This window comes from Sus scrofa, chromosome 8 (assembly GCF_054392235.1).
Source record: "Sus scrofa isolate SSC_HxYL_T2T_F1_AM1 chromosome 8, Sscrofa_HxYL_maternal_Yorkshire_Landrace_v2.0, whole genome shotgun sequence".
Classification (NCBI taxonomy): Eukaryota; Metazoa; Chordata; class Mammalia; order Artiodactyla; family Suidae; genus Sus; species Sus scrofa.
In genome coordinates, this window is record NC_139390.1 from 128,171,669 (window position 1) to 128,199,412 (window position 27,744).

The 27,744-nt window shown below is 46.7% G+C and overlaps 1 protein-coding gene across 7 annotated transcripts in view; it reads left to right on the top strand.

The window, feature by feature from the left end:
- TSPAN5 (tetraspanin 5) overlaps nt 1-27,744 on the top strand; it is a 253,303-nt gene that overhangs the window by 136,043 nt on the left and 89,516 nt on the right. The window contains exon 1 of one of the 7 annotated variants that reach the window (XM_084973368.1): nt 941-1,044. The exons of the other annotated variants lie outside the window; for them this stretch is intronic. Within the exon in view, the coding sequence (XP_084829494.1) occupies nt 1,042-1,044 (3 nt within the window). The 5' untranslated portion in view covers nt 941-1,041. Of the gene's footprint in view, nt 1-940; nt 1,045-27,744 lie in introns of those variants that run through there. 7 annotated transcript variants of the gene reach the window in all.

Consider the following 27,744-nt stretch of genomic DNA (forward strand, 5'->3'; position numbering starts at 1 on the left):
GGTGTTGCAGAACCAGTGCTGGATTAGGGGTCCAGGGTGTGGAGTCTCGTCACCTTCCAGCTGCATATCATTTCCCAGGCCTCTTGCCTATTCTGCGTCTTACTTTTCTCCTCTGTGGAATATGATAGTAGCTTGCTTTCTGGCCAGCCTTCTAGGCTTTTTAATCAAAACATACATGTAACATTTATGATGCATTTTAAGTGAAGAGACCTTAACAAACCAAGCACTCTACAAGTGTAAGATGTTTTTATTTAAAAATTTTTTTGACTGTGCCCACAGTCTGTGGAAGTCCCCGGGCCAGGGATGGAACCCATGCCACAGCAGTGGACCGAGCTGCTGCAGTGACAATGCTGGATCCTTAACCTGCTGCGCCACAAGACAATTCCCAACGTAAGATGTTTTTTATTTTTTATTTTTATTTTTGTATTTTTGCCATTCTTGGGCCGCTCCCACGGCATATGGAGGTTCCCAGGCTAGGGGTCTAATCAGAGCTGTAGCTGCCAGCCTACACCAGAGCCACAGCAACGCAAGATCCGAGCCACGTCTGCAACCTACACCACAGCTCACAGCAACGCCGGATCGTTAACCCACTGAGCAAGGGCAGGGACCGAACCCGCAACCTCATGGTTCCTAGTCGGATTCGTTAACCACTGCGCCATGACGGGAACTCCAATTTTTTTATTTTTTTATCTTTTTGAAGATGTTTTTAAATAGAAATTCAGTGGCATTATTTCAGTGCTGACATCGGAGAAACAACATTTGAAGTCTTCTGAGTGCACACAAATGACTGTAAAGCTTAAATCTCCCTTTGGTGAGGTTCCTTTAGGACAGATCACTGTGCCTCAGGGCAGACTCGTCTCTACGACTATCATAACTGGACTTTTCTTTGGCTTTGTTTTCCCGTTGTTTAACTCTATTCTCTTTGTCCTTTCTTTTCAAGCATGGGGAGTAATGGGAAGACTGGAGGAATTTTACAGATAGTGAGTGAAAATAAGTTGAAAGACCTCCGGAAAGAGAAAAGAGATTCTTGAAAAACAGGCAATGGTAATTTAAAAATCTCTTTTTTTTTTTTTTTGTTTTTTTCATCTTTTCAGAAATGACAGACTCGGGAACAGCGTTAACTTAAAAAAAAAAAAAAAAAAAAAAAAAAAAATTGAAGTCAACACCCGGCACTGCCCTTTCTTGGCTTAGCGAGACATATGGTAGAAACAGATTTTTGTGATCCTCTGTAGTCTCCGGTAGTGGTCACGGCATTCATGTGACGTTGGCACAGTTGGCTCATTTAGAAGGCTCTGTGATGTTTTAGAAGCCTAGTGACTCTCTGTGTTATTTTTTTCATCCTGCAGGATGTGATGAAGCTCATTCCTTTTCAGCTCTCTGAGACATAACCACGTTTATGACGCAGGGTAATAAAAGGACTCTCAAAAGCAGGACCCAGAATATCCAGTTTCCAAAAGGGACCAGTGCAGGCCTGTGCTCAGCCGGAGGATGGCGGGCTGCGGGTGTCGCTGAAGAACGCCAAGTTCAAGGGCAGGGTGGGACGTGTGGGGAACGCCCTGGGGGCAATGCCAAAGGGGCTGGTTAGAGGATTCGAAAACTTGGACATGGTCGAGCCTCTGGGACCTGGGTCCAGGCGCCCCGGTCTTTGTGGAGACGGTCTGAGTGCCTTGCCTCACGGAGGTCTGGACCCAAGGAACATTCCTCTTCCTGACTTGCTTGTGTCTCCCCCCACCCTGCCCACCGCCTTTGGAGTTTTGGTCAAATATGTTTATTCTTCCTGGAGCTGAGAAAAAGACAGAAGGCGGAGGGAGGAAGGGACTAATAATTAGGCCTCTTTGGAAGGTGAGAGACAAATTGGCAGCATGGCTGCCCTGGGAGAACATAATGGGGCTTTGTTTGCCACTCCGAGCACCAGAAATCATGGTGTCACAGGGCTTTGGGGTCCTGCTGGCTGTGGGAGAGCCTGGCCCTGCTTGTGCCAAGCAAGGCTGCCTAAGTGGACCGCTGGTACACACCAGTGTTTCTCTGCCATCTCTGCCCAGGTCCCTCTAGAGAGTCTGTCTGTTTGGGGTGCTGCAGTATTTGGAATTGACCCATCCCCCTTCCACCCTTTTTTTTGGCTTCTCTCATCCTTCTTGCAGAAAGGCTGGGAAGCGGCCATTGGCATGTGTGGTGGCAGTGCTGCATGCTCGACTTTGGGGCTGGGGGCGAGGGGTCCCGGAGAGGACAGGCTGCCCCCCCTCAGCCCCTCACTCTTGGCTTTCTCCCCCCTCTGCCTCCCCACCGCCAGCGCATTCAATTCCCTGCCTTTGTCCAGGCGCAGGACACAGCAGCACCACCTCCTTGGCTCCGCTTTCGCATTTGGAAGCCAAAGTCACTCCTCCAGCTCGGGCGGGCACTGTGCGTTTCTTGTGCGTGCCCCTGGCTTGTTGGGAAGATCAGGACGGGCGGGGACTCTGACCGCCCGTTGTCCGGAGAGTTGGCGAGGGTGCATGTGCTGTGGTGTTGTTGGTTATCTGTAAGCAAACTGCACAAACAAGTGTCTGGAATTAGATCCATTGCTCTAGGACCCCGTTTCCTTTTTCCATGTAGACTTCCTCAACAGAAGCCACTTTTCGCTTGATTAACTGTAACAAACCCTCTTTGGAGTTTTGCGTTTTGGAAACCACGTTGCCAAAGGAGAATCATAATGCCTGTTGGAAAAGCCTCAAATAAATTCCTCCTCGTATAAATGGAGAAGACAGAATAGAAGGCTTTAATCTATCTTCTTGCCTATTAGTGAAATACTACTGAGTGACCTAGTTCATCTGCATGTGAAATGTGCGAGACCTGTCTCCGCTTTTTTTCCCCTTACTCGTTACCTTGGAAACGATGCCCTGGCTCAGGAACTGCCTGAGGCCTGCTGCAAACCTTCCCTGTGGCTTCTGCACGCTGAGAAGGCAGTTAATGGGGAAAGGTTGGATTTTTCCAAAATGTCTTCAGCAGGTAGTAGTGAAGAGAGAGGAAGGAGGAAAAAGCGAGAGAGGTTTATTCGGGTAATATTTCCAGGATACTACTTGTAAATAAACTGCAAGCGGTTTTGCCCAGATTTCACAAGAACAGAAGTCTGTGGCCTCTGATCTCGTGAGACTCCCCAGGTGTCTTTGGCAGCACTAGCAAAGGAAGATCCGCTAACAATTGACACTGGATTTCAAACCTACCATTAGGGAGTCTCGCCTCTCACTGCTTTGGTTAATAGCACTGTTCTTCCAGAACGTTTCCTGGCGTCTTGCATTCTCAGGCCAACTTTTTCAGGAGACTGAGAAACATGAATTAAAAATAGGATTCAGTCGGCTGCCAGAGAGCAAAATTGGCCCATCGTCCCAGCTGAATTTGTAGGCTCTGCATGTCCTGGGGCAGTGGAGAACCTTCTGGATCTTCTACAGTCTCACCACCTGGGTGAGGAGATCGCCCAAGGCGTGCCTCTGGGCTAAACATCAGATTTCTTGACTCCACCTGTTAGAGCTCTTTCAGCATCAGTCCTGACCTCTTAGATCACCTGCTCCAAGTTCTGTCCGAACTGAAGGTGCGGGAAGGAAGCGTGAGAAGGCTATTTTCTCTTGAATGAAGCCAGCCACCAGTCAACCTGGTGTCATCAAATCTTTCATCTCCTCTTACTAGTATTGGTTGTTCATACAAAACATTAGGGCGAGTCTGGAACCACAGGTGCTCTTGGTAACTCCATCTTTTCTGAAGTCCCATTGACCATGTTTTGTTGTGGCCATAGGAACTCTCCCCCCGCCCCCAGCCCCGACCCCCAGTTTGAGGAGACAACATGGCCTTTAGGCCTTTTCTCTTGAACACTTGGAATTTGGACATGGTAGCCTGAGGCAATCACAGAGTCTTGAAAAGCGGCTTTCAGCCAGGATAGTTTTTTCAGAGGACCCAGAATTCTGGTCATGGACTTTAACTGGAAAGTCTGCAGGGAAACGTAGGAAACGGGTGTCATACCCTCTCGGTATTTGTTCCTGGTTTACAAATGTTTTCTTACCTGTTGCTGATTCATTCAACAGTTACCAATCTGGTCTTAAGGGCTACCCACCATGCAGGTGCTGGGGAGGCAGAGTTGAGTATGACACACGATCACTGGCTTCAGTAATGTTTAGACATATGCCTGTTTGGTAACTTCGGCGTTTTAGACAGAGATGAACACTTGGGCTGCTTGCATTTAATGTGAAGCATTGAATAACCCTTTTTGTAAGATAGCAGTAGTTCAAGCATCCTTATTATACTAAGAATAATTCAGAAGGTCTTCAGAAGGTCTCCCCTCTCATTTCCTCCAAAACAAGCTCTGGTGCCAGAGAGTGTAGGGGGTCCCCGCCTTTGGCTCAGAGAGTTATTTGAGACTGAAAGCTGGGGGTGGGGAGGGAGCCGGGGCCAAGAATGGCAGAGTTCCCGAGTCTCTGTATGTGTAAATACCAGAAGGATCTATGGACAGTGCAGTGGATGAGAGAAAGGGGTGGGGAAGCAATGAATAACAGCAATATTAAGTATAATTTACTCCAACCCCTGCCATGATCCAGGCTCCTTAACTAAGCGATTCCTATGTATGTTCTCATTTATTTCTCTTCACCCCGTGAGGACGGTCTAGTTGCGTATCCCTGCCTCACTGCTGGGGACAGGGATGCTGTGAGGGTCAGCAACACGGACAAGGTGCTATGGCTACATCGTGGAGCAGGTGTTTAATCTGGGGGCTGTCCGCAGTCTGAGCCCACCGGCTCTCGCCTTCGCGCAGCACTTCACCTTCTTTTAACAAGTTGGAAATTGGTCAGGATCACGGGCTCATTTGTTTCCTCCTTTTAAACATGAAAATGGGATCTCTGTGGGAAGGAAAATTATACTGGAGCATTGAGAATAAAAGTGAGACTCTAGGACCCAGCGGGTAAAATGAAGTGGAAATTAAAGGAATCGCATAAATAGCTTTGACTTCCAGCCCACTTTACCTTAATTAGACGATTTCGGCTGACCACTCAATTAGGATTGGGGGGGGACATGGGGGGAGGCGGAGCTGGTGCATTCTGGAGAAATACAACCTTCCGTGTTCTAGGTGGAAGTAGGGCTGCTGCCTCCTCTTGTCCAGTACCAAGGAGTATGCTTTGCTTTCGTCCCACACAGCGAATTCATAATTAATGGTAGTTATTTTGCCTCTTTTGTGGGTACCATGCTACTGTGCACACTTGTCTTCATTTTTAGAGACTCCTGCTGTGGCATGTGGAAGTTTCCGGGCCAGGGGTTGAGCCTGTACCATAGCCGTGACAACACTGGGTCCTTTACCCACCAGGCCACCAGGGAACTCCTGGGGACTCATGCTCTGCCACAGTAAAGTGAACATAATCCCTGCCCTCAGAGAGTTTGCAGGGGAAGGTGTCATTATAATATAGTGAGGTCGGTGGGTGGGAGTAGGCTCCAGTAAGCATAGCGTGAATTCCTATTTAAATTTTAGCGGTGGGGAAAAACAAGCGAGTAGAAAGATATTTTGGACATCATTTTACAAGGAGCTTGAGGAGCTCCTAAAAAAACGGTTCTCAGAATGCTTTGCCATAAGACTTGTGATTTTTAAGTCGTGGTTTAATGTTGATTACGGTGAGATTCTGATCAGTGACGCTTCTATTCAGATCTGTGTGGTAGAGGCCTTCCTGTGCTTGATATCCAAACTGCAAGCAAGTCTGTTCGGTACCCTTTCCATCTCATTTTCCTTGTTCGTGCCTCCGTTGTGTGCATTTATTTTCCTTGCAGCTTTGCATGAATTTGGTCCTAGGTAGCGTGACCCTTTGAACCGGATTTTAGAGGTCATCACTTAAGGCACCTTAGTTAGTCATCCTGGTCAGTGTTTTGAGTTTTTCCCCAACCAGACCCCTAAGTGACCTCAACTTCTAGTCAGTCTTGTGAAAACGAGTATAATTCGGTTTCATGCAGCAGGTCTCTTTTTGGCAAAAATCACATTTCTAGGCAAGTTTACTGGCTGTGCAGGTTACTTTGAAATATTTTTAGTGCTTTGAAAAAAAAAAATCAAAGTCAGTGGAGCCGAAGGCAAAGGGAAAGAATGATATTTTTCTTTATGATGTGCAGCAAAATATGCGCGAGTGATACCATTCCAGTATATTAAGTTAATTCAATCAATCCAAAGTTAATCCATTTTGGACGGGGTTGTGTGGTCCTTGTTTGTGGAGTAATGTAATTGTGACAGAGTAATTAATACCCTACAGAGGGATTAGCAGTAAAGATTGAGATAAAAGAACAAGGGGGGAAAAAAAGGACTGAGCTGTCTGGAAGCCAGGGGAGTGTGGAAAATGCTGAGGTGTGGCACTTCTTGAGGGTGATTTTTGGCTTTCTCGACTCTAATTATATACATTTTCACATCTGCCAGTGATAATCAGCTGGGTCAGACAGGGAAAGCATGATGGAAATCCTGGAGTCCTGGGGTGGGTCAGCAAGAATGAGGTTCCAGCCAGGCCACAGGCCCGAACCCGGTGCTTTGCTGTGTGCTCATCTCTGTAATTGACATGCTTTTGTTATTTTGTCATTCCGTACCTTTTTGGCCGTGACTTCACCTCCTCCAACCTTAGAAAATCAGGCATTTCCCCCAAACGCATCCTTGCTTTTCTCTCGGAGCACGCTGGGCCTCTCAGGGCCACCAGATTGTTCCCGCGTGTTCGGTGTTCTTGCCCCGTCTCTTGGCTCTTGCAGTGTCTAATGGGCCGCCTGTGCTTCCAGATTGAACGCATTCACTTTGCCCCAAACGCAAGTGATGGGAGAAGAGGCAGCAGAGAGGAGAAAGTGGAAGCGGAGCTGCAATTTCGTGTTTTCCACAGAGCTAATGACAGTTGGAAAAAACTCTGGGAACCAGCCTGGGAGAGCCTTACCCTTGGCCTTCCTCACTGCCCCCGCCCAGGCAGCAGAGCAATTCTTCTATGCCTTTCTCCACCTGGCTGACACGGTAGATAGGCTTTTGTATTGAATTATTAAAAATTCTGTGGTTTGGCTTTAAGATCCAATCATTTGTTCACAGATGAATTAGACATTAGTTTTAGTTTTAATTGTTGGTCCTCCATTTGTTGTCCTTTTTGGCCATCGTCCTGGTGTTCAGGTGTCCGCTCGCCTTCTCTACTTGGCTCCAGGCAGCCTGCTCCAGGTCTCACTGGACCCGAGCCATCTGGGCCAGGTGCTGTGGCTGTGGGCTGTTTCTTTGGGTCAGATAGGCTGGTCTGCCGAGCTGGCATCCTCGGCCTGGTCATAGTGGCTGGTCACTACCTGTAATATTTCTCAGAGACTTCTGCATGCAACACCTCCATCATAACTGCAATGGGCAAGAGCTTATTTTTCTTAAAAAGGGGAATGGAAAATTTGTTTCCACTAGCATTTCTATTTTCTCTGGGCCACTAAATAGGAATTTTTTTATCCTAGACAAAACCCTGGAAGGAACCACTAATGGGAAAAAAAAAAAAAAGGCTATTGTGGGCTGTTAAAATGTCCCAACACAGATACTCTAGCCAGTTGTCGTATATACGTATACATTCTTTTAAATCTTTAAACATCCTTTTGGTTTTATAGCTTTTGAGAAAAAGTGTTTACCTGGCACCTAAATGCAAATGTTTGAATGCTTTTGCATAAATTCTCACACGAAATTTCACATAATAGTTGCAGCCAAATTACTTGCTTTTTTAAAAATGTCTGTCTTTCACATTGTTTATGAAGATCCGGCCTGAATAAACATAACCTGGGGAGCTTTTGCTGTCTATAGATAAGCCTAAATGTCATCCCGAAGCTGCATAAAATAGCTCCGATGAGAAGAACTCTTGAAAAGCAAGACTGGTAACGGGGAGTGATAGCTGTGTGTGAAAGCCTTAATGTTGAAGCACATTCGTGTCAATGCAATTTTCTTGTCCTCCTTGTTATCTTCCAATTTTAGTGGGAAAACTAATAACAATGTTGTTTCAGAGACGTGGTTAAAAAATAATCAAATTTAACAGAAAATGAAGCACTGGCCTTTGGTTAAACATTCATTTACTCCGCTCTCTCTGCCTGTTTTTAAACAGAACCATGAGTTCTTTTTTGCACGGTTGCATGGATTGGTGTTAACTCTTTCTCGGGTCACCCCTTGGTTCAAGGCTCCAGATATTTAACTTGCTCCTGGTCCACGTGTGAAACGCTGCTCTTGGGATGGGTTTGTATGGTGTGAGAATGAACTTTTTTCCTCCGATGGGGTTGATAGTGGTTCTGACAAGGAAGAGGAACGTGTGTGCGGGTGCTGGAGAATGCCAAGATGAAGCCAGCAGTGCAGAGGAACCAGAGCCAGCTTTGGCTCCCTGGGAAAGCAGTGCCATTGGAGATGTTCTGTGGCAGTTGATGGCACCCTTTCTGGGCACCCGGGGCGGCGGGGGGGGGGGGGGGGCAGCTCTTCTGCTTCAGCTGCTTTACGTGGAGGAAAGCTGCCCGCCCCCCAGCAAGTCTCCTGATTTTCTTGCTCTTCATAACCACATCAGGGGTGGATATTGATGCAGGAAAGAACACAGGGCCATGTGGTCCGTGTCGTGGGGCATAGACAGGTGAAAGACACAGCATCCTTACCCCTTAGAAGCTCCCGGTGATGTGGGGTGGGGAGGCGTGCCTTAAGGAAGTGGTATGTTTGGATGAGAGGAAGGAATTCCTGAGGAGGATGGGGAGGCAGTGAGAACTGGCACCAGATCTGCAAAGAAAGAGGTGGCCCTGGCCACCTGAGAAAATGGTACCAGAAACACCTTTCTTCCCTAGTCGGACGGGTACCTAACAAAGCGAACATCCCCTAACTCAGGGAAGACTTAGGAAGAATGTCTGGAACATGTGGATGTATAGTTTTGTCTTCTCTGTTGGGTGCAGTAGGCCGAGAGATCCCTTTGCTTAATGCTTGTTGATCCTGTAGCTTGGCAATCTGGTCTACTCCATGTACCTTCATGTTACTCTGAAGAGAAATTTTTGTTTTTGTTTTTGTTTTTTTGCCACACCTGCAGCATATGTAGGTTCCCAGGCTAGGGGTCGAATCGGAGCTCTAGCTGCCGGCCTACGCCACAGCCACAGCAATGCAGGAGCAAGATCTGAACTGAGTCTGCCACCTACACCACAGCTCATGGCATCGCCGGATCCTTAACCCATTGAGCAAGGCCAGGGATCGAACCTGCGTCCTCAGGGATGCTTGTCAGATGCATTAACCACTGAGCCATGATGGGAACTCCTGAAGTGCATTTTAAAAACTCAAATCCAGTGGGTATGGCTTTTCTAAATAAAGGGGAAATTCTTGTCAGCTTTCAAAAAACAAAAGGGACTGTGGCTGTTTTGTTTGTGTCCTATCCTCATAGGGTTTGCCGTATAAGGAATGCTGATAAGTGCTGGAAAGAAGGCAGAAAGTCCAGGGGTTATTCAGTTCTGAGTAGATGAGCTACATGTAAGTTCAGGATTATTTTTTTTCTCTTGAAGCATTTGCGGGGACCGTGGATGAACTTCCTTTGCAGGTGGGTCAGCTCTTCGGGAATAAGGGGGATGGGGTTTTTAGCTTGTGTTCCAAGTTCCTGCCTCAGGGGAGGCTCGTGGAGACTTGGGGCTGCCTTCCTGACCACCTAGCTTTGCATAATTGATTAACTCAGCATAGTTGTTTGCATTTCTTTCCTAAAATAAATTTCATTTTGTAATGAACTCTCCAGAATTAATAAGTGCCCCAATACCAGAATGTGTGTTGAATCTTGTGAGCTGATGTGATGTGCCCAGCTCCTGGAAAAAGTATAATGAATGATCTGGAATCTCCTTTTTTCCTTTTTGTTGGCCCCTCAGGTGGGAGGTCCTGGACCAGGGATCGAACCCATGCCACGGCCGCAACCCAAGCTGCTGCCGTGACCACTCTGGATCCTTAACCTACTGTGCCACAAGTAGAGCTCCCGTGTCTGGGATCTCAGGGCATCCTTAGTTCCTGAGTTGGTAAACAGGTCTCTGAAGCAGCTAATATTTATTGTTTACCCTGGGCCAGGCATTGTTCTGAGCTCTGCACCCAATTACTTCCTCAGATTGTCTTTTTAAAGATGATCACAAATGCTTTAAGAATGAGCATCGTGAAAACCTCCATTTCTAGCTGTGGGAACAGAGTCTCAGATCCGCGTTGACACAGCCAGTAAATCGAAGAACTGGGTTTGAATTGCAACAGCTGGGCTCTTAAAGGCCAGGGGACATAGCTTCTTTGTCCTGGGCGTTCCTCTTGCCTTAGTGCTTCCTCAGATCAACTGTCTGTCATCCTGATGCTCTCGCCAAAGGTGATAAAGAGCATTTGGGGGAGTGGAGAACAGGTCTCAAATAGACAGACGCCTGGAGTTCTCGTCATGGCTCAGCAGAAACAAATCTGACTAGCATCCATGAGGACGCACGTTCGATCCGTCACCTCGCTTGGTGGGTTAAGGACCCGACGTTGCCGTGAGCTGTGGTGTAGGTCACAGACTTGGCTCAGATCCCGCGTTGCTGTGGCTGTGGTGTAGACCGGCAGCTATAGCTCTGACTTAACCCTCTAGTCTGGGACCCTCCATATGCTGCGGGTGTGGCCCTAAAAAAAAAAGACAGATCCTGAGGCCATGAGACACATTTGATTTTGGCAAAGTCCCATCACGTCGTGCAAAGTTAGTCACGATCACCTAGTGCCCTGGAGGCCAGTTTTGGAGCAATAAGTCCTACCAGGGCAAGATGTGTAATTTCCATGAGGGAAGACCCTTGGGCTGGGAGAAGCTGTGTCATGAGGGGACGTGGGGTTTCAGAGGTGACAAGATTAAGCATTCTGTTGGGCAAGTCTCTTGGAAAATTTAAGGGCAGTCCACATTTTACATTCAGTAACTTTTGGCCGAGGCATTCCAGGGACTTCATGCACTTAATGGGACGCTTGAGCATTGAGGTTGATAAGTGGAGATGACACCAGTTCTCTTTTCTGTATTAACAGAAATTTGGGCGTTCCTCTTGCGGCTCAGTGAGTTGAGAACCTGACATAGTGTCCATGAGGGTGCGAGTTTGATCCCTGGTCTTGCTCAGTAGGTTAAGGCTCTGGCGTTGCTGCAGGCTGTGGCATAGGGAAGAGATGTGGCCCGAATCTGGCATAGGCCAGCAGCTGCAGCACCGATTAGACCCCTAGCCCGGGAACTTCCATATGCCGTGGGTGCAGCCGTAAAAAGAAAAATGAAAGAAAAAAAGAAATATGAAAAAGATAGAAAATGAAGAATTTTTTTGAAAAATTGAGTTTTAGATTTTGATAAAGCAGAATATAAAACAATGGAGTACCAGGATAGATGGCTTAATAAAAAGCAGTAACTAAGTTTATGCTAGGCAAAAAAAGCATTAGTCATGAGAGTTTTTGGATCAAATGTCTGTATCCTCAAAGATAATTAGTGTGTTCAGATAATCGAATTTGATGTACAATTGTTTTTTTTCTTTCTTTTTTTTTTAAAAGGCAAATTTTGTGCATATTGTAGACTTGCAGTACAACTTGAAATAACTTTGTAGCATTACATGTTGATTTTGACTTAATTGAATGTCTTAAAGTTTTAATAACACTGGGAAAGTGGAGGTGTGCACATGTATTGCGAGAAAAAGGAAAAAAATAATACTGTTGGGTTGTTAGAAAGATCCTCCTGTAACTAACGTGAGTATCCAGAAGGGGAGAAGATACACTTGGCCTTTGGAAAGAAAATCACCTTTTTTTCTTTCTGCCAAGAGGATGACATTGGATATATGATATTCAGGATATTTTCATTTCCAGTGAAAGAGAAAAAGTTCCCAGAACATTGTGACTATTGTGTAAGGTGCTGATTATGTTAAAAAAAAATTTGTTTGAAGTCTAAGGAAATTTCGCTCTTTAGTCAGGATACATAAAAGAGTTTGGAAATGATTTCAGACCCTCCCCTTCAGTCTGAAGAAACCCATGTATAAACCCCAGTGGCTTTGGCAAAATCACTTAGTAAAGAATCACAGATGCCTCATCAGTAGGAAGAGAAGAAGTAAGTAGAAGGAGCTAGGGAACAGCATGCCTGGGGGGCTCACAGGCCTTAGGTCACAGGTGTATTGAAGAATTTAGGTCTGAAAGATTAGCTTCTCTCCTCTCATTGGGAAGGGGGAATGACAGTAGGGGCTCTCTCTTTAAAAACAAACTCACCCCCATAAATAGATAGACTCTGTGTTCAGATCGTTCCCAGAAACTTGGAAAACTTGTGTATAAATGTGAGCGAGTGAGCTAGTGGGAGTGTGTGGGTATGTGTATGTGGTAGTTCTCCCTCCTGATTTATATTTTTCAACACTTTTCCATATTTCTTGTTATCCAAATATTTGTAGACATATATCCACGCCCTTTGATGTTTCGTTCGGCTTTATTTTTTTCACTTTACCAGGACATAGTGAGCTTTCCCCCTGTGTTAGATAGTCTTTGAAAAGGGGGTTTGTGAGCTCCGCAGTTGTGTGGGTTTGGGGAGCCCTGATGTGTCTCTCTCCACTTGGCACTCAGTGCTCCAGTGTCTGCTCTGCTCTCCGCTCCTGCATTCACTGTGCTTTTAATCTTCATGGTACTTTTTTTTTTTAAAGATGAATTTAATGCATTGGAAAGTGGGCAAAGACCATTTTCACTGGATTACAAAAAGTAGGCTTCTTTGGGCAGAACCATCTCTAACCTCTTCAGTAATGTTCTCATGTATTGTGTGTTCCTTGGGGGGGGGTGTCTAGCCCCTTAGCAAAGCACCCTTCATGCTTTCATATCACAATCATAGTTACCCCTAGCTGGGAGGTGGCTTTTTCATTTCAGAAAAGATGAAACCAGGGCTGAAAGTAAGGTATGCGGTGGAGCCAGGCCTGGAAGCCACCTCTGTCTCTTGGTCCTTAGATCCTATTCTTTCTTTTAATTGGGACTCCCTGGGACATTGCCCTGGGCCCAGCAGGGGAAATGCTGATGGGGCCCTTGATGAACCACTACAGCCTTGCTAACCTTTGACCAGGCCCCACTGGACTGGAAATGGTATTTGTTAAGCAAGTCCTGATCCTGAAATACCTTAAGTCAGGGAGGTCTCTGGGAGAAAGTTCAAGATGTCTGAGGGATAACGGTTATGTAGCTCCGAATAATTCATCTTATGCTACGTGCGTGTGAGTAACGTGAATGAACTTGGCCCAAAAGGGAAAACCACCTTCAACAAAATCTCTCCTCCCTGCGGAGGAACCCTGCCCGTCCTTAACAGCTGGTAAGTGTAGAATAAAGAAATGCAACTCAAGTTCAGTAAGGGGGTGAGATACGATGTGCTGAACCTGTAAAGCGTTGAGAGGTGGATTGTTTTGGTGACAAGGGTTAACTTAACGATTAATGAGTCAAGAGATCCACAGAGTTAAGCTTTCTCTTCTTTGCACTATTCAGGTCAGCTCAACAAATACTTCCCCAGGCCAAATGGAATCATTAGCCTTGTAGGAAACTCTTGGCCTTTTTAAAAAAAAAAAAAATATTGAAATTGTGGCCAGTTTTGTAAATATAATTTATAATTTATCCTCAACTCTGTAGACCATGGGTCAGATACATTTTGTGATGCCCTGAAGGGGAGCTGGTTGATGGATAACAGGTTTCCCTGGATCTCAGCCGCCGTGTTAATGACCCATTTCTACCATGAGATTCTAACATTCTTCAGTTATCTAATTGCTTTAGTATTCTTTGCCTTATAGTTTTAAATCATAGGCACATTTTTGGGATAATTTTATTCATATTTTGCTTAAAAAATAAACCAAACTAAAATCCAGAACATTTGGTACGGCTGCTTCTTATTAAGATTGTTTAGTCATTGGTGGATGAGGTGAAGAGAACAGTACTCACCAGTTTGAGAATTTTCCCATAAATCGAAAGAACATTGGATGGCAGTTTTTGTACTGTTTCAAATGATGGTTTCTAATCATTTGCAGTTGTTCCCTCTAGAGTGGAGTTACTCTGATGGACAAGTTGGTATTTGGTGACATGGAGTTCTAAAAGGCAACAGACAGCAGATAGGAAGAATTGTTTGTGGAGTTCCTGCTGTGGCACAGTGGGTTTAGAACCCCATTGCAGCAGCTTGGCTGCTGTAGAAGTGTGGGTTCCATCCCCAGCCCAGCGCAGTGGGTTAAAGGATCTGGCATTGCTGCAGCTGTGGTTCGGATTCAATCCCTGGCCTGAGGACCTCCATGTGCCATGGGGCGGCCATTTAAAAAAGGACCAAAGGGAAAAAAAATCATTTGTAGGTCACATTTGCTTGTGTGTGTTTCTCTTCGCATCACCAGGTCAAACTGTGGAAGAGAACTAAGACTCTGGGTCTCCAAGCCTGTTCGCCCAATGTCTCCTGGAGGAGCCATTACAGAAATTTCTTTGGGTGGTTTGGGTTGATAGCCATGGACAAAGCACAAACAGAACAAAATAAATTTTATTTTAAATTAAAAAAATGTGGTAAAGGAGAAATGTGTACTCCTGCCTCTCACAGCCCCTGCACCAGAGGAAAAAGGGGTTTGTAGCCTTTTGGGGGGGAGGGGTGTATGTTACTCCAGTTCAACGGCTGATGAAAACAACATAGGGTTGGTTTTATGGGGACTTAGAGGCAGATGGTGACCTATGGGCTAATGATGCAGTGGGCAAGAAGCTTCTTTTTTTTTGCTTTTTAGGGCCACAGCCGTGGCATATGGAGGTTCCCAGGCTAGGGGTCCAATCGGAGCTGTAGCTGCCGGCCAACACCACAGCCACAGCAACGCCAGATTCCAGCCGCATCTGAGACCTACACCACAGCTCACAGCAACTCAGGGGAACCCCAACCCACTGAGCAAGGCTAGGGATCGAACCCGCAACCTCATGGTACCTAATCAGATTTGTTTCTGCTGCGCCACGTTGGGAACTCCGCAGTGGGCAAGATTCTTTAAACAAATCATTGTGGTTGTGATGTGGCACTTTCCCAGGAGTTAGTCTATCTGGACTGTTTATTATTGCACTTGGTAAACATGTGCCAGGCGAATGGGGGAAAGGTGCCCCAAGAGGGAAGAATGTTTGTAACTTCTTATCATCTCCTTCTCTGTCGTAATAGCTAAGGGGAAAAAGGAAGAAAAGGAATTAAGAGAGGCAATTACGGTAACACCTCGGCTTATGCTAGGATGGCACTATTTCAAACAGCTCGCTTTCTGGGGAGCTGAGGGTTGCCCCCACTTGACATCAGCCTTTGTCTTTTCTTCCCTTTGGATGGAATCCTTTGTGAGGATGTGGTGCCCGGGAAGCAGACCTGGGGAGGGGAGCCGAAGTAAGCCCCTAGGTGAGCCCGCCCTGCTCCCCAGGCTCAGGGTTCATCGCAGCTCTGACTGTGCCCCTTCCGGGGGCTCTTGCTCGTCCCGACCTTAGTTTCCTTCGCCCCCCTTTCCCATCCTCTGACAGATGACAATTTTTTTACTTAAACGTTGATTCGTTTTTCAGCTCTTTGCCCCACAGGTAAGACACTTCAGGAGGGCAGAAATCTTGGCGTGGTCTCTGCTGTGACCTTGGCCCCTGGGACGATGCTCCCATGCCGAAGCTTTTAAACAGTCGCTGATAGCATTGACCGATGGACTAAAACCCCTCGAAGCTTCACCGGGGCGCTGCAGCGCAGGCCTTGTTGTGTCTTGTCTGCGCGCTGGTCCCACGTCCCCGTCATGCATTTGCTCCCGTGTTTACGGTTGCCGTGTTCAGCTCCCTGTGTTGTTCATGCTTTTTCTGGTCTGGCTCCTGCACTGGACTCTCTCATCCTTGACCATGGAAATGGTAGAGGTTGAGCATTATGTTCACAATGCCCAGTGATGCTTGTACTTTTTCATTTTGACTGTGCGAATACACTAACTCATCAAGGGAAATCATTGCTGCCCTGGGCTCTTGTCCTTCCCCAACCCTATGAGGTAGGTGCTTTTGTGCCCATTTGACAGGTGTGTCACTGAGAGAAGCAGCCATGATTTGAATCCAGATTTGTCTGACTTCAAGGCCCCTCTTCAAATCTGTCAGTAAATTCCCAGTTTTTTCAAACACAAATGCCCAGATTTCCCAAACCTCACACATCATGGCAGATGTGCTTTGTTTTTATTTATTTATTAGTATTGAATTTTTTTTTTTTTTGTCTTTTTGCCTTTTCTAGGGCTGCTCCCTTGGCATATGAAGGTTCCCAGGCCAGGGGTTGAATCGGAGCTGTAGCCTCAGGCCTACACCAGAGCCACAGCAACGCGGGATCCGAGCCGCATCTGCGACCTACACCACAGCTCACAGCAATGCCGGATCCTTAACCCACTGAGCAAGGCCAGGGATCGAACCCACAACCTTGTGGTTCCTAGTCGGATTCGTAAACCACTGCGCCACAATGGGAACTCCAATATTGAAAAATATTTTTTAGGGAAGTTTTCGGCTTGTGGTAAAATTGAAAGGCTGGGACAGAGATGGCCCATGTATCCCCCGCTGCCCCCATGCCTTTTGATAACCTCCTCTGTTATCATGGCTCACTAGAGGGGGACATTTTTTTTTTTTTTCTGTCGTCTTAGGGCTGCACCTGCTGTATATGGAAGTTCCCAGGCTGGGGGTCCAGTTGGAGCTGCAGCTGCCAGGCTCCCCCTCAGCCACAGCAATGAAGGATCGGAGCCGTGACTGTGGCCTACGCTGCAGCTCATGGTAATGCCAGATCCTTAAACCACTGAGTAAGGCCGGAGATTAAACCTCCATCTTCACAGATAGTGTGTTTGGGTCTTAACCCGCTGAGCCACATCGGGAGCTCCCAGAGTGATACCTTTTTAACCAAGGATGAACCCAGGTTGACGTATCACCCAAAGTCCGCAGTTTACTCTCGGGGTCGGACATTCTATGGGTTTGGACAAATGTCAGATGACATTATTAGGATGCATCATACATGCTATGATACATCGTTACAGCAGATAGATTCTTTACTTAGCCGACTGAAAAAGAGAGATGCTGTAAGATTACTAGTGCTTTTAGTTAATAATTTCCTTCATTATACTAACATAATACATTTGAAAAATCGTTGGCCGCTACTTGGAAGGCCTCTTTGTCTGTGATGATGTTTGGTGCTCCCAGCCTCTCACAGTAACTCTGTGTCCCCCTGGCAGCCCTTGGCCCTCCCCTCAGCCACCTCTGCATCCCTACCCCCGCACCCCCGAGTGTCCTCCGCTCCAAGAGTGGCCACACACTTCTGGGTTGACGTAGTCCTTTGCGCCACCCTGCAGGATGTGGTGTCTCCTTGACTGTCGGTTTTTTGGTCAGTACAGCTCATGGCCGGCCCTTGTCTCACTTCCAATTTGCGGCTCTAGAATAAGCCTCTGGTTTGAAAGGCAGGCAATCCAGCCTGCTGGAACTTGTTAGAAGGAGGAAAACAGACAGGCAGGCTCTGACTGAGCTGTCGGAACCTGTATGACATGGAATTCCTAACGGCACGTCTGGCTACAGCCCTGAGAGGCCTGATTCTTGGGCCTCTCAGGGTCTCTGCTGCCAGGGGCTGCCTGGGCACTCACTGGGCACCAGCCAGTTATACTTGGTTTCTCTGGGCAGTGGGCTGTGGACCTAAGGGGATGGGGTAGAAAGAGCAGACGGGAAGGAATGAGTGGCAGGATGAGCAAAGATGACGCAGGAGCAAGTCAGCTTCTAGTCTGTGCTGTCTCAGCCCCCTTCCCTCTGCTAGCTACCCTGGCTCTGAGCAGCTCCGACACTGGGCTGTGGCTTTTCACATACACACATGCTCTTTTTCCTCTCATCCTGCAGAGGGCTGCCATTTGCAGTCAGGGTTTATATATGCCCTGTAAGTAAGGCTGATGGGGGGGACGCCGAAGATGCTGCAGTGGATTGTAGCCTTTCAGTTGCAGGGGAGCGGTGGTTTGGGTTTTGCTGTCTTCTTCCTCCTCACAGATCGTAGCCCAAACTGCTGTTAGTGTGGGAGCTTCTGGTCTGCAGCTCAGGAACGGACCACGTCCCACCTAGTGTATCTCTGGCCATGTGCCATTGTAAGCGCCCTTTCTTCATGGTTTGGCTGCAGACCTGCCACAGGGAACTCCTGTCGTGGCTCAGTGGAAACAAATCTGACTAGCATCCCTGAGGATGCAGGTTCGATCCCCGGCCTCGTTCAGGGAGTTAAGGATCCGGTGTTGCCCTGAGCTGTGGTGTAGGTTACAGATGGAGGCTTGATCTGCTGTGGCTGTGGCTATGGCCAAAGGCTGTGGCTCTGATATGCCCTCTAGCCTGGGAACCTCTGTATGCCTTGGATAAAGCCCTAAAAAGCCAAAAACAAACAAACAAACAAACAAAAAGCCACCGCAGAAATACGAGATACTGATCCATTTTTCCACCTATCAGTTCACTCATCTATCTGCCCGCCCCTTCCTACCCTACCTTTTCCAAAACCAACATTTAATGTATTTAAATATATGCAATTTCGTATAAATTAAAATATATGGCTTAAGGAATCATAGCATAAGGGATGTGCAGATAGGCTATGATATTAGAATGTCTAATAATAAGCACTCCATAAGTATTTGCTATTAAATTTATTATTAGTATTACTATTACTTTGTCTTTTTAGAGCTGCACCTGTGGCATATGGATATACTTTTTTGGTTTTGTTTATTGTTTTCAATTAGGGGAATGTGTGAAGGGAAAACCAGAGATAAAAGTAATTCATTTACACTAGTGGGTGGTGAACATGCTGAAAGTGTGCTGCAGATGTTTTCTGAGCTTCCTATTAGCCAGTGCAAAAAGGGAAACATGGCAGCCACATGTTACAAAATACATGATACTGCTTAGGGAAGTCACAGGACCTGGTAGAATGGATGCTATGTGATAAAGTGGAAAACAGCTTTAGCAAAATCTCTACAGTAAACACAATAAGGAATTTTTAGGGCAGCTTCCTAGAATAATCCTCAATGTTGGTCATTAGGACATTTTAAAAAGGTATCTCAGAGCAGGCTACCAGAGGCCCAGCAGTTTTGAAGGTATATGCAATAGAATGCATAATGGAAATATTTGTTTGCAGATTTTTCGGTCTCCCTTTTCTTCAGACACAGCTAGTGCATTATACTCAGACTGGGTGGAGTGTGGGGATGGAGGAGAAACAGTGTCAGCAGGAGGTATGAGCTTTGGCTGAGCTTGTCTTTGTCGCGGCTTTTTGATATCTGTCTGCATTTTTACTGTCTGTCTTTCCGTGCTCTTAGCTATGTACTTTCCTGTCTACCTCTGTCGTGGTGATTGAGGAAGATCCTATGTTTTTCGCAAATTTCCAATTTTTGGTGGCCCTAGAATATTTTCCTGGGTATATACACTGGGTTGCAAGATAGAAATATCCAGGAATTGTCTTGCTTCCTAATATTGTATTTCTTACTAACCCTGAGATTTTGTGATCTCTTAAATTATCTGTGAATGGAAAATGACATTGTTAATATGCACTGCAGTTGAGGAATTCTGTACCAGATGATGAAACTAGAGTAGTGTGTGGTCTTTTCGTAGGCAGTGCCTTAAGGGTTTGGGTTTTGGCCTGAATATTGGATGTTTGCCTTTTCATGGACTGTCCTGGATCTGGCATCAACCTTCATTTTATCACTGGGCGTTTTCTGTACCTATTGCTGCAGTCTCTCAGCTAAGGTCATATTTTTCAGTTCTCTTGGTAATTTCCTTTTTACCACTTACAGGGTGAAATGAAGTAAAATTAGATAAGGTTTGATGACTGAATTAAAATCAACATTTCAGTGGATTCAGAAATGCAAGAAGGGTGAGAGTTCTCATTGTGGCTTATTGGGTTAAGAACCTGACTTAGTATCCAGGAGGATGCTGGTTCCATCCCTGGCCTTACTCAGTGGGTTAAGGATCTGGCATTGCTGTGAGATGTGGAGTCGGTTGCCAGCTCGGCTCTGATCTGTGTGGCTGTGGCTGTGGTGTAGGCTGGCAGCTGCAGCTCTAACTTGACCCCTAGCCTGGGAGCTTCCAGACGCCACTGGTGTGGCCCTAAAAAGCAAAAAAAGAAAAGAAAGAAATTCAAGAAGGCGAACAAACAACAGTGATTCTTCCCTTTGAAAACGTGATTTATCTCTTTTGTCTGCAAAAGTTCGGCATCTCTCCCTCATGGTATCATTATTTTAGACGTTTCTGTTATACTCTAGGCACATTCCCATCATAGCATCTATATTTGTTCAAATGGTAAATTAACCTGTCAATACCACTAGACTGGAAACGCTTTGAAGGCGGGGATCCCTGGTGACTAGTGGAGTAGTGTCTGACATGCTGTGGACAGCTGGCAGAATGACCAGCAACACAATAAATAGCTTTATGATCCCAACCAGTCTCTGGATTGGACCGAGCTACTATAGTGCCCTCTCAAATGAACATCTCAAGCCAAATCGAGTTCCGTAAACCGTCTCCCTGTGATTGAGAGGCAGGAGCCCTACTCTGGGTCTTCATAGTTGAAAATCCTAGGGTCATCGTTGCATTTCTTTGTTTTTTTTAATTTATGTTAATGGCCACACTAGCGGCATATGGAAGTTCCTGGGTTGGGGATGGAACCTGTGCCTCTGCAGCAACCTGAGCTACAACACTTGGATTCTTAGCCCACTGCGCCACAGTGGGAACTCCCGTCTTTGCATTTCCTTTGTCCCCTTAATTGTCTTCTGTAGGTTCCCCCTCCATTCCCGTTGCCTCTCCTCTCCTTTACACGTTGGGGCACCTGACATCTGTGGTGCGCACACTAGCTTTGCTGACACGATCCCCCTGGCTGGCCCCGTCACAGCTGCCTGGCTGCCTCCATATCCGCCCGTGAAGTTTTGCCTAGAGATGGTCAAAGCAGGTTTTCCCAGGAGGTTTTGCAAAGCGACATTTTCCCAATAGATGTCTCTGTTCCCTTGAGGACCCTCTGCTCTGTGGGCTCAGAAACAGATGCGACTAAGAAGCCTAACAAGAGTCCATCTCTCCATGGTGTTAACCCGGCTCAGCAAGTGGATACGTAAGACCAGACTGTCAGCTTTCCTGACCTAAACTGAAAAGAGAATGTGCTTCTGGTTCCATTTCATGGCCTGGGATCTCGGTGGGGGAACACTGGGTACGCATTCTCTTCCTGGGGCCAGGCCTGCGTGGGAAGCCAAATGATAATCAGAGGCATAGCTGGCCAGTATGGAATAAAAACAAAGAGAAGGTAGGTGGCAGAAGGCATCAGATTAAGTCTGAGGCATGCACTTCATGGTCAGGAGGCTCGCTGGTGGGAAGACCCAAGAGGGAGTCGGCTTCAGCAGCCTGTGTCCTGCTTCGCAGTGAGTGGGGCTGCTTGGCCAGTAGGTCCTGAACCCTCCAAGGACTAAGGTGTGGCTGCGGCGCTCTCTGCCTGGCCTTTGCCAGGCCCTTGTAACTTTCTTTAAATCTCCACTTTTCCTCACTCTCAGGTCTGACCAGGCCCCATCTGATGGCCGTTCTTGCCCTGATCGACCACGGTCAATTTTAAAGGCTCTGGAGCTTTTTCTCCAGGATGTCTTTGCAGATCTTGACTGTTTAAAGTTTAGCTCTGAGAGCAGTAGTGTTTCCCTCATTTCAGAGCCTCAGGATTACCTCACACTGCCTCCCCCTGCCCCCCCGCCCCAGCCCCGAAGGTTCTTTTCCTCAAAAAACCTTGTAAGCTCCCTGTCTCATTGGTGGGAGTCAAATTTCTCTGCTTAGCCTTCAAAGTCCCATCTGCCTCTGTGACACCAGCCAGCTTCATTCTCTGCTCTTCTCCCTGTTGAATGTAAGTCCCCACACGAGTCATTCTGTGCCTCTGCTGGAGTTTCTTAAGCTCTAAAACTGGAGCTTGTCTGTTTCACAGAGTTGTTTTCAGGGCCAAATGCAGTAATGTATGATCTTTGATGTGTCGGTGCAGGATTCTGCATGGGTGAGGCGGCTTCTTTTTTTAAGCTGTCATAGGTTGAGCACACGCACATTGTCTGCACAGTTTCACTTAGTAGGTGCTATTATTATCCCCATTTTACAGGCGAGGAAAGTAAAGCTCCAAGTCTCAGAACCGATAGGGGTTGCTTGAGGGTGTCCAGTTCCTTTAATCTGCTCTGAGCCCAGGCGTCCTCTGCTCCATCAGGCTGGACTCTCCACTCACCCTGAAACCAGCCCAGCCTCTTTCTGCATCTCTGCCCCCTCCATCCCAGCCGTTCCAAAGCTCTTTCACGTCATACCTCTCTCTTTTCTTTTCCTCTGCAGCCCTCTTTTCCTCCCCATTGTCCCTGAACTCCTGTGGTTCTTGAGAATGTAGTGAAGTCAGACCCATCTGGGATTCCATCCAGGCTCTGCTGTGCTGCTTTGAACAAATTGCTTAACCTCTCTGAGTCACAGAAAAAATGGGCAGTTCCTTCTTGGGGTTTCTGGATGACACCATACATAGCGTGTGCGAAAGATCTTTGTCTATGGCTGGATGTTCCGCATTCCTCAATAGGTCAGCAACTTTCACGCGTATTTTTACTTTGACCCATAGTAGGGAGTATATTTTAATACCATGACTTGGTGGTGTTGAATACACATGCTTGAATCAAAAGTTCCGCAAGAATTTTCTCTTTTATTCGTCTGTGTGTGCACTTGTGTGTGTGTGTGAGAGAGAAAAACAGTGCTGATTTGGGCCCATTTAATTATCTTGACTACTCCCTATGGAAGGCTACCTATAGTTTGGAAAGAAAACCTCTGGCCCAGAGGGCAATAAGCCCTTTCAGGGCACCTGTCCTCTCATTTCCCATCCAAATGTGTACAGGATGCTCCATCTGCATCCTTGCAGGCCCAGCCAGGTATGAGAACCTTGGCCGGTTCTGGGTGGTGGGTTTTCATTGGGGGGTTGGGGAGATAGTGGGAAGAGGACACTTGAGCCAATTATGCCATCCTTTATGGAGTGCCCCTTTGCACGAATCAGCCAGCCAGACCCCAGGGGGCCGCTTTGTTTCTGCTCCACTCAGGAGCCTGCACCCGCTTGAAGACTGCGTGCCGGTGTCCCCGCACTTGGCTGCAGAGGCTGCTGCACAGCTGTTTGTGTGACAATTGACTCTAGTGTTTGATTCCTCCTCCCCCGGCCAAGGCACGTTTGTTGGCCCCAGGGGGATGTGCTGTGTTGGATTTTGGATCTCCTGCCCTGTCGGCTCTGCCTCTGCCCAGGGCCGCACGTCCACCTGTCTCAGAGGCCGGCATCTCCGTGTCGCCCCTTCCCTACCGTGCTGGCGGGGACAGCCTCCCGCAGCTTCGGAAGCTCAGCTGTGCCTGTGCCGCCTGCCGGCCTCCCCGGCATCCAGGCTTCCAGGGTGAAAGCCTCTCACAGCTTTTACGTCCTCGGGCCGGAGAAAACAAGCCTGCCGCTTGTGGTGCCATAGCACCAATTTGTCACCCACTTCACTCGGCGCTGGCCCCCGGCTTCTCCTCTGTATGGAATCTTTCTTTCCCACGGCTGCTCCAGCTGGGCTCTGGCCGGACCCTGGAATCACATGTTTTGGCTCCAGCCGTCGGTATTCTTCTCAAAGTTGTCAGCATACATCCCTCCTGCCATCTTTCTCTGATGCAAAGGTCTTTTCATGAATAGACGTTTTCTCTTAATGAGACGTGTTGAGGCTGGTGCTTCCTCCCCACCCAGGTCTGCTAAGTCAGAGACTGATTTCCTGCCGCCAGAAACATGCTGGGGCCTCACGTTGCCTTTAGCCCAATCAGCACACACAACTCTTGTGCTTCGGTTCCATTAAACGGCCCTTGCTCCTGACCCTAGAAAGAGTTTAGAATTACATGTGTCGCAGCCCAAGCACTCATAATCTCAGGAGCTGGAATAAGGGAAACTGGTTTTCACCATTTCCCCCAAACAGACCTAACTAACACCTGCTGTGCCACCTCTCCTCTCGTTTCCCGGCCAAATGTGTATAAGATGCTCTCTGCCGGGTCCCTTCGCTTCTCACCAAAGCCAAAGACCGTTCCCCCATGTTTCCTTTCCCTTCTCAATTGCTCACGTGGCTTTTTATCCAAGCTTGTGTTAAACTGCTTCATGATTGCATGCCTGGAGAGCCTTTGGCATAACCTGACTCAGAGAAGTGGGTTGGCGGTGGTGTGTGTTTGTTTGTATTTTTTGTTTTGTTTTTGTGTTTTTGGACCACTTCACGACGGTGGCCTTTGCTGATGTCTTAAGTCAGGCATGCAAGTGAGGTGTGCGCCCTGGGCTGGTGGAAAAGGAGAGAACACAGGCACACAGGCTGACCGTTGCCAGCTGTGATTTACTCAGCAGAGATGTCGCTTCTGTGACTTTCAGATAGTTCCTGGAGTCCTCAGCTGCTTGCGATAAAGGCTCCCAAAAAGTAGGCAACTTCAGGCCTCTGGGAAGACGATAACTTGGCTCCTTTAAAGCAGGCTGCATTTAACGCGGAGCAGTGGAATTAGACGTATATGAATGATGTCCTGTCAACCATGGTATCATTAACTCCTTATTGTTTTCAACAATGGTGTTTCAGGAGGATTAAGTGAATTTCAGAAACCCATATGGGAAAATATTTCTTAACTGGTAAACAAGTGGGGTCTACTCTGTATCTGTATCCTCCTCAACCCTTTAAGACGACCCCCCCCCCATAGGATGAAAAGTTGCTTAAAAGTTTCCACATAAAGTCATAACAACAGGAGATCTGGTCCACATGGAGAGATATTAGAAAATGATCAAATAAATGTGTTTCTGAAATCCTATTAAAATGCTCAACTGCTATATGAAACATCAGGTATTTAGGTATGTTAAAATGTAATTGGTATGGGGGTATTGGATGGTCCCGTGATTTTAATTAAAAAATGACTGTGGTGGTGGGGGGGCACCACAAGTCCCCAAAGGGAAAAAAAAAATGCCCCTTATGTTTTCATGCAGATGGTTGCCTTGTTTCTAGCTGTCACAAAGGACATGAAGAGTCCAGGGTTCATGAGAAGCAGGTTTTTAAGTGGCAGGTAGTGAGAAAGTGATTTATGTTCCATGAAAATCCATTGAGGCTTTGTAACACTCCCAGGGCATCTGATGCTTAAGGGAGCCATTGTCTTAACCCTGGAGGGACAAATAGGCCTCAGTTACAGAAGGGTGCTGGTTTGGGTGCCATATCCTGTCACCCTTTCAGTAAAAGGGCAGGAGCATGATCGGCTAGGGTTTTTAAAAGAAAAAGCTCTTGTTCTTTCTCGTTTAGTTACAGTGGCAATTCAAATAGAACCTTGAAAAATTGGGAACACAGTCAATTTTAGTGTCAGGACCTAAGCAAATGATGGAAGTTAAATCAGATGCCTCATTACCACATGTGTGAGTGTTATTTACTTTCATTTAAATTTTGGGAAAACAAATGAATGGCTATTGAGATTAGGCGTGGGAAGCAGTAATTAGTAAGAGGATAAAAGAACTCTGAGTGAGATTAACTGAGCTCACCTATATTTAGCTTCTGCGTTTATTTCACTCTGTTTGGTTTTTTAATGAATCTAAATTAACTTCCAGAATTGCATTTCTCAGTATGTAGAACAGTGATCAAGAAGTGTTTGTTTGTATTTTGTGTAGACTGCTATTATTTTTATTATTTATGAACTGAAAATGATAATGGAATTTTGAATATGAAGATGTATTTACTCTTAATGACTTGGTTTCGGGCAGAATTTTTTATTTATTTATTTATTTATTTATTTATTTATTTATTTATTTATTTATGGCTGTGCCTATAGCATTCAGAAGTTTACAGGCCAGGGATCGAACCTGAGCCATAGCAGTGACAATGCTGAATCCTTAATCAGTAGGTCACCAGGGATTTCCAATATATTCTCTAAGAATTTGACAGAAATTATAGAATTTGTTTTATCCAAAAGCACTTAGACTGTGTATGTCACTGGGATTTTTAAAATTTTCTTTCTCTTTCTCTCGCTCTTTTTTTTTTTTTTTTTTGGCTTTTTAGGGCTGCATCTGCGGCATATGCAAGTAACCAGGCTAGGGGTTGAATCGGAGCTACAGCTGCTGGTCTACACTACAGCCACAGCAACATGGGATCCCAGCCTCGTCTGTGACCTACACCACAACTCACAGTAATGCTGGATCCCCAACCCATGAGCAAGGCCAAGGATTAAACCTGCATCTTCATGGATACTAGGTGGATTTGGTTCCTCTGCGCCCCAACGGAAACATCGAGTTTTTTTTTTTTGTTTTTTTTTGTTTTTTTGGTAACATGAAATGGGAGCCTAAAAGGATCGCAGTGGTAGTGGGAGAAAAAAAATAAGTGAGGAGTTCCTGCTGTGGTGCAATGGGTTAAGAATCCAACTGCAGCAGTTCAGGTTGCTGTGGAGGTGCAGGTTCAATACCCGGCCTGGCACAGTGGGTCAAAGGATCCAGCATTGCTACATTTGTGGCATAGGTTGCAGCTATGGCTTGGATTTAGTACCTGGCCCGGGACCTTCCATATGCTGTGAGTGTGGCCATAAACATTTTTTTTTTTTTAATTAAAAGTATAAGTGAAATTGTTGCCCATGTCTTCAATACTGTGTAATAATTACCCTCCATTCAGTTTTGTCTCATCAAACATTCTGGGGCTTCAGAAGTACTTACTGGTCCTAGGCCTCAAGATGCTGATAGTTTAATAGAGTTTTTCTCAACTTGGACACCACTGACATTTTGGGTCGGCTGGTTCTGTGTGGTGGAGCGTCCTATGCGTTGTAGGATGCTTGGCAGCATCCCTGGCCTCCACCCACCCAGTGCCACAGAACTCCCTGGACCTCATTTCCCTGTTGTGACAAGCAAAGATGTCCTGACATGGTTAAATGTCCTTCAGGGAGAAACAAAATCGCCCCATTTCTGAACCACTGGTTTGACTCAGTGCATCACAACACTTGGTGCCACGACAGGTTTTCAATAAATTATGTTTACTTCTGGTTTGGAAAAAGCTATTTGGAAATGCTCCCAAAGTGATTTGCGTTCTCGTTCCTTTTTTTTTTTTTTTCCAGGGCCACACCTGTAGCATATGAAGGTTCCCAGGCTAGGGGTTGAATCAGAGCTGTAGCTGCCAGCCTTCACCACAGCCACAGCAACAAGGGGTCTGAGCCGCATCTTCAACCTACACCACAGCTCATGGTAATGCCAGATCCTTAACCCACTGAGGGAGGCCAGGGATCGAACCTGCATCCTCATGGATCCTTGTTGGGTTCGTTAACCACTGAGCCACAAAGGGAACTCCCAGAACGAATTGCTTGGTTCCCTATTTCAGTGGCATTTATCCAATTAAAACTGAGAAATTGCCTCGTACTAGGAGCTGGGCCCGGCTTTAGGGCTCTGAGGATGAGAAAGACCTACTCCCTGGAGCTCAAGGAAGCCACGGTGCATTAGGAGGTGGAGTTGAGCTCGTGCCTGGCTGTGGGCTCTGTCAGAGGGGGGCTGTCCTCAGGCGGTGAGGCAGGGGCCCAAGCCCTTCCTTGAGGCTTCGGACCTCACTGTGCTCCAGGTTGTGGAAGGGCAGAGAGAGCGCGTGGAGGAGACATCCCCGCCTCTGCAAGGCTTGCCTCTGAAGCCATGCACACTGCTGCTCTCACATTCCACTGGCAGAGACAAGTCACAAGGCCACCCGAAAAACAACAAGGGTGGTGGAGACCTGTGGTCTCACTGGGCGCCTTGGAAGAAGAAGTGGTGTTTGGTGGACAGCTAGCAAGGCCCCTCATGAACGGGGCTGCAAGTTGTGTTATCATGGGTT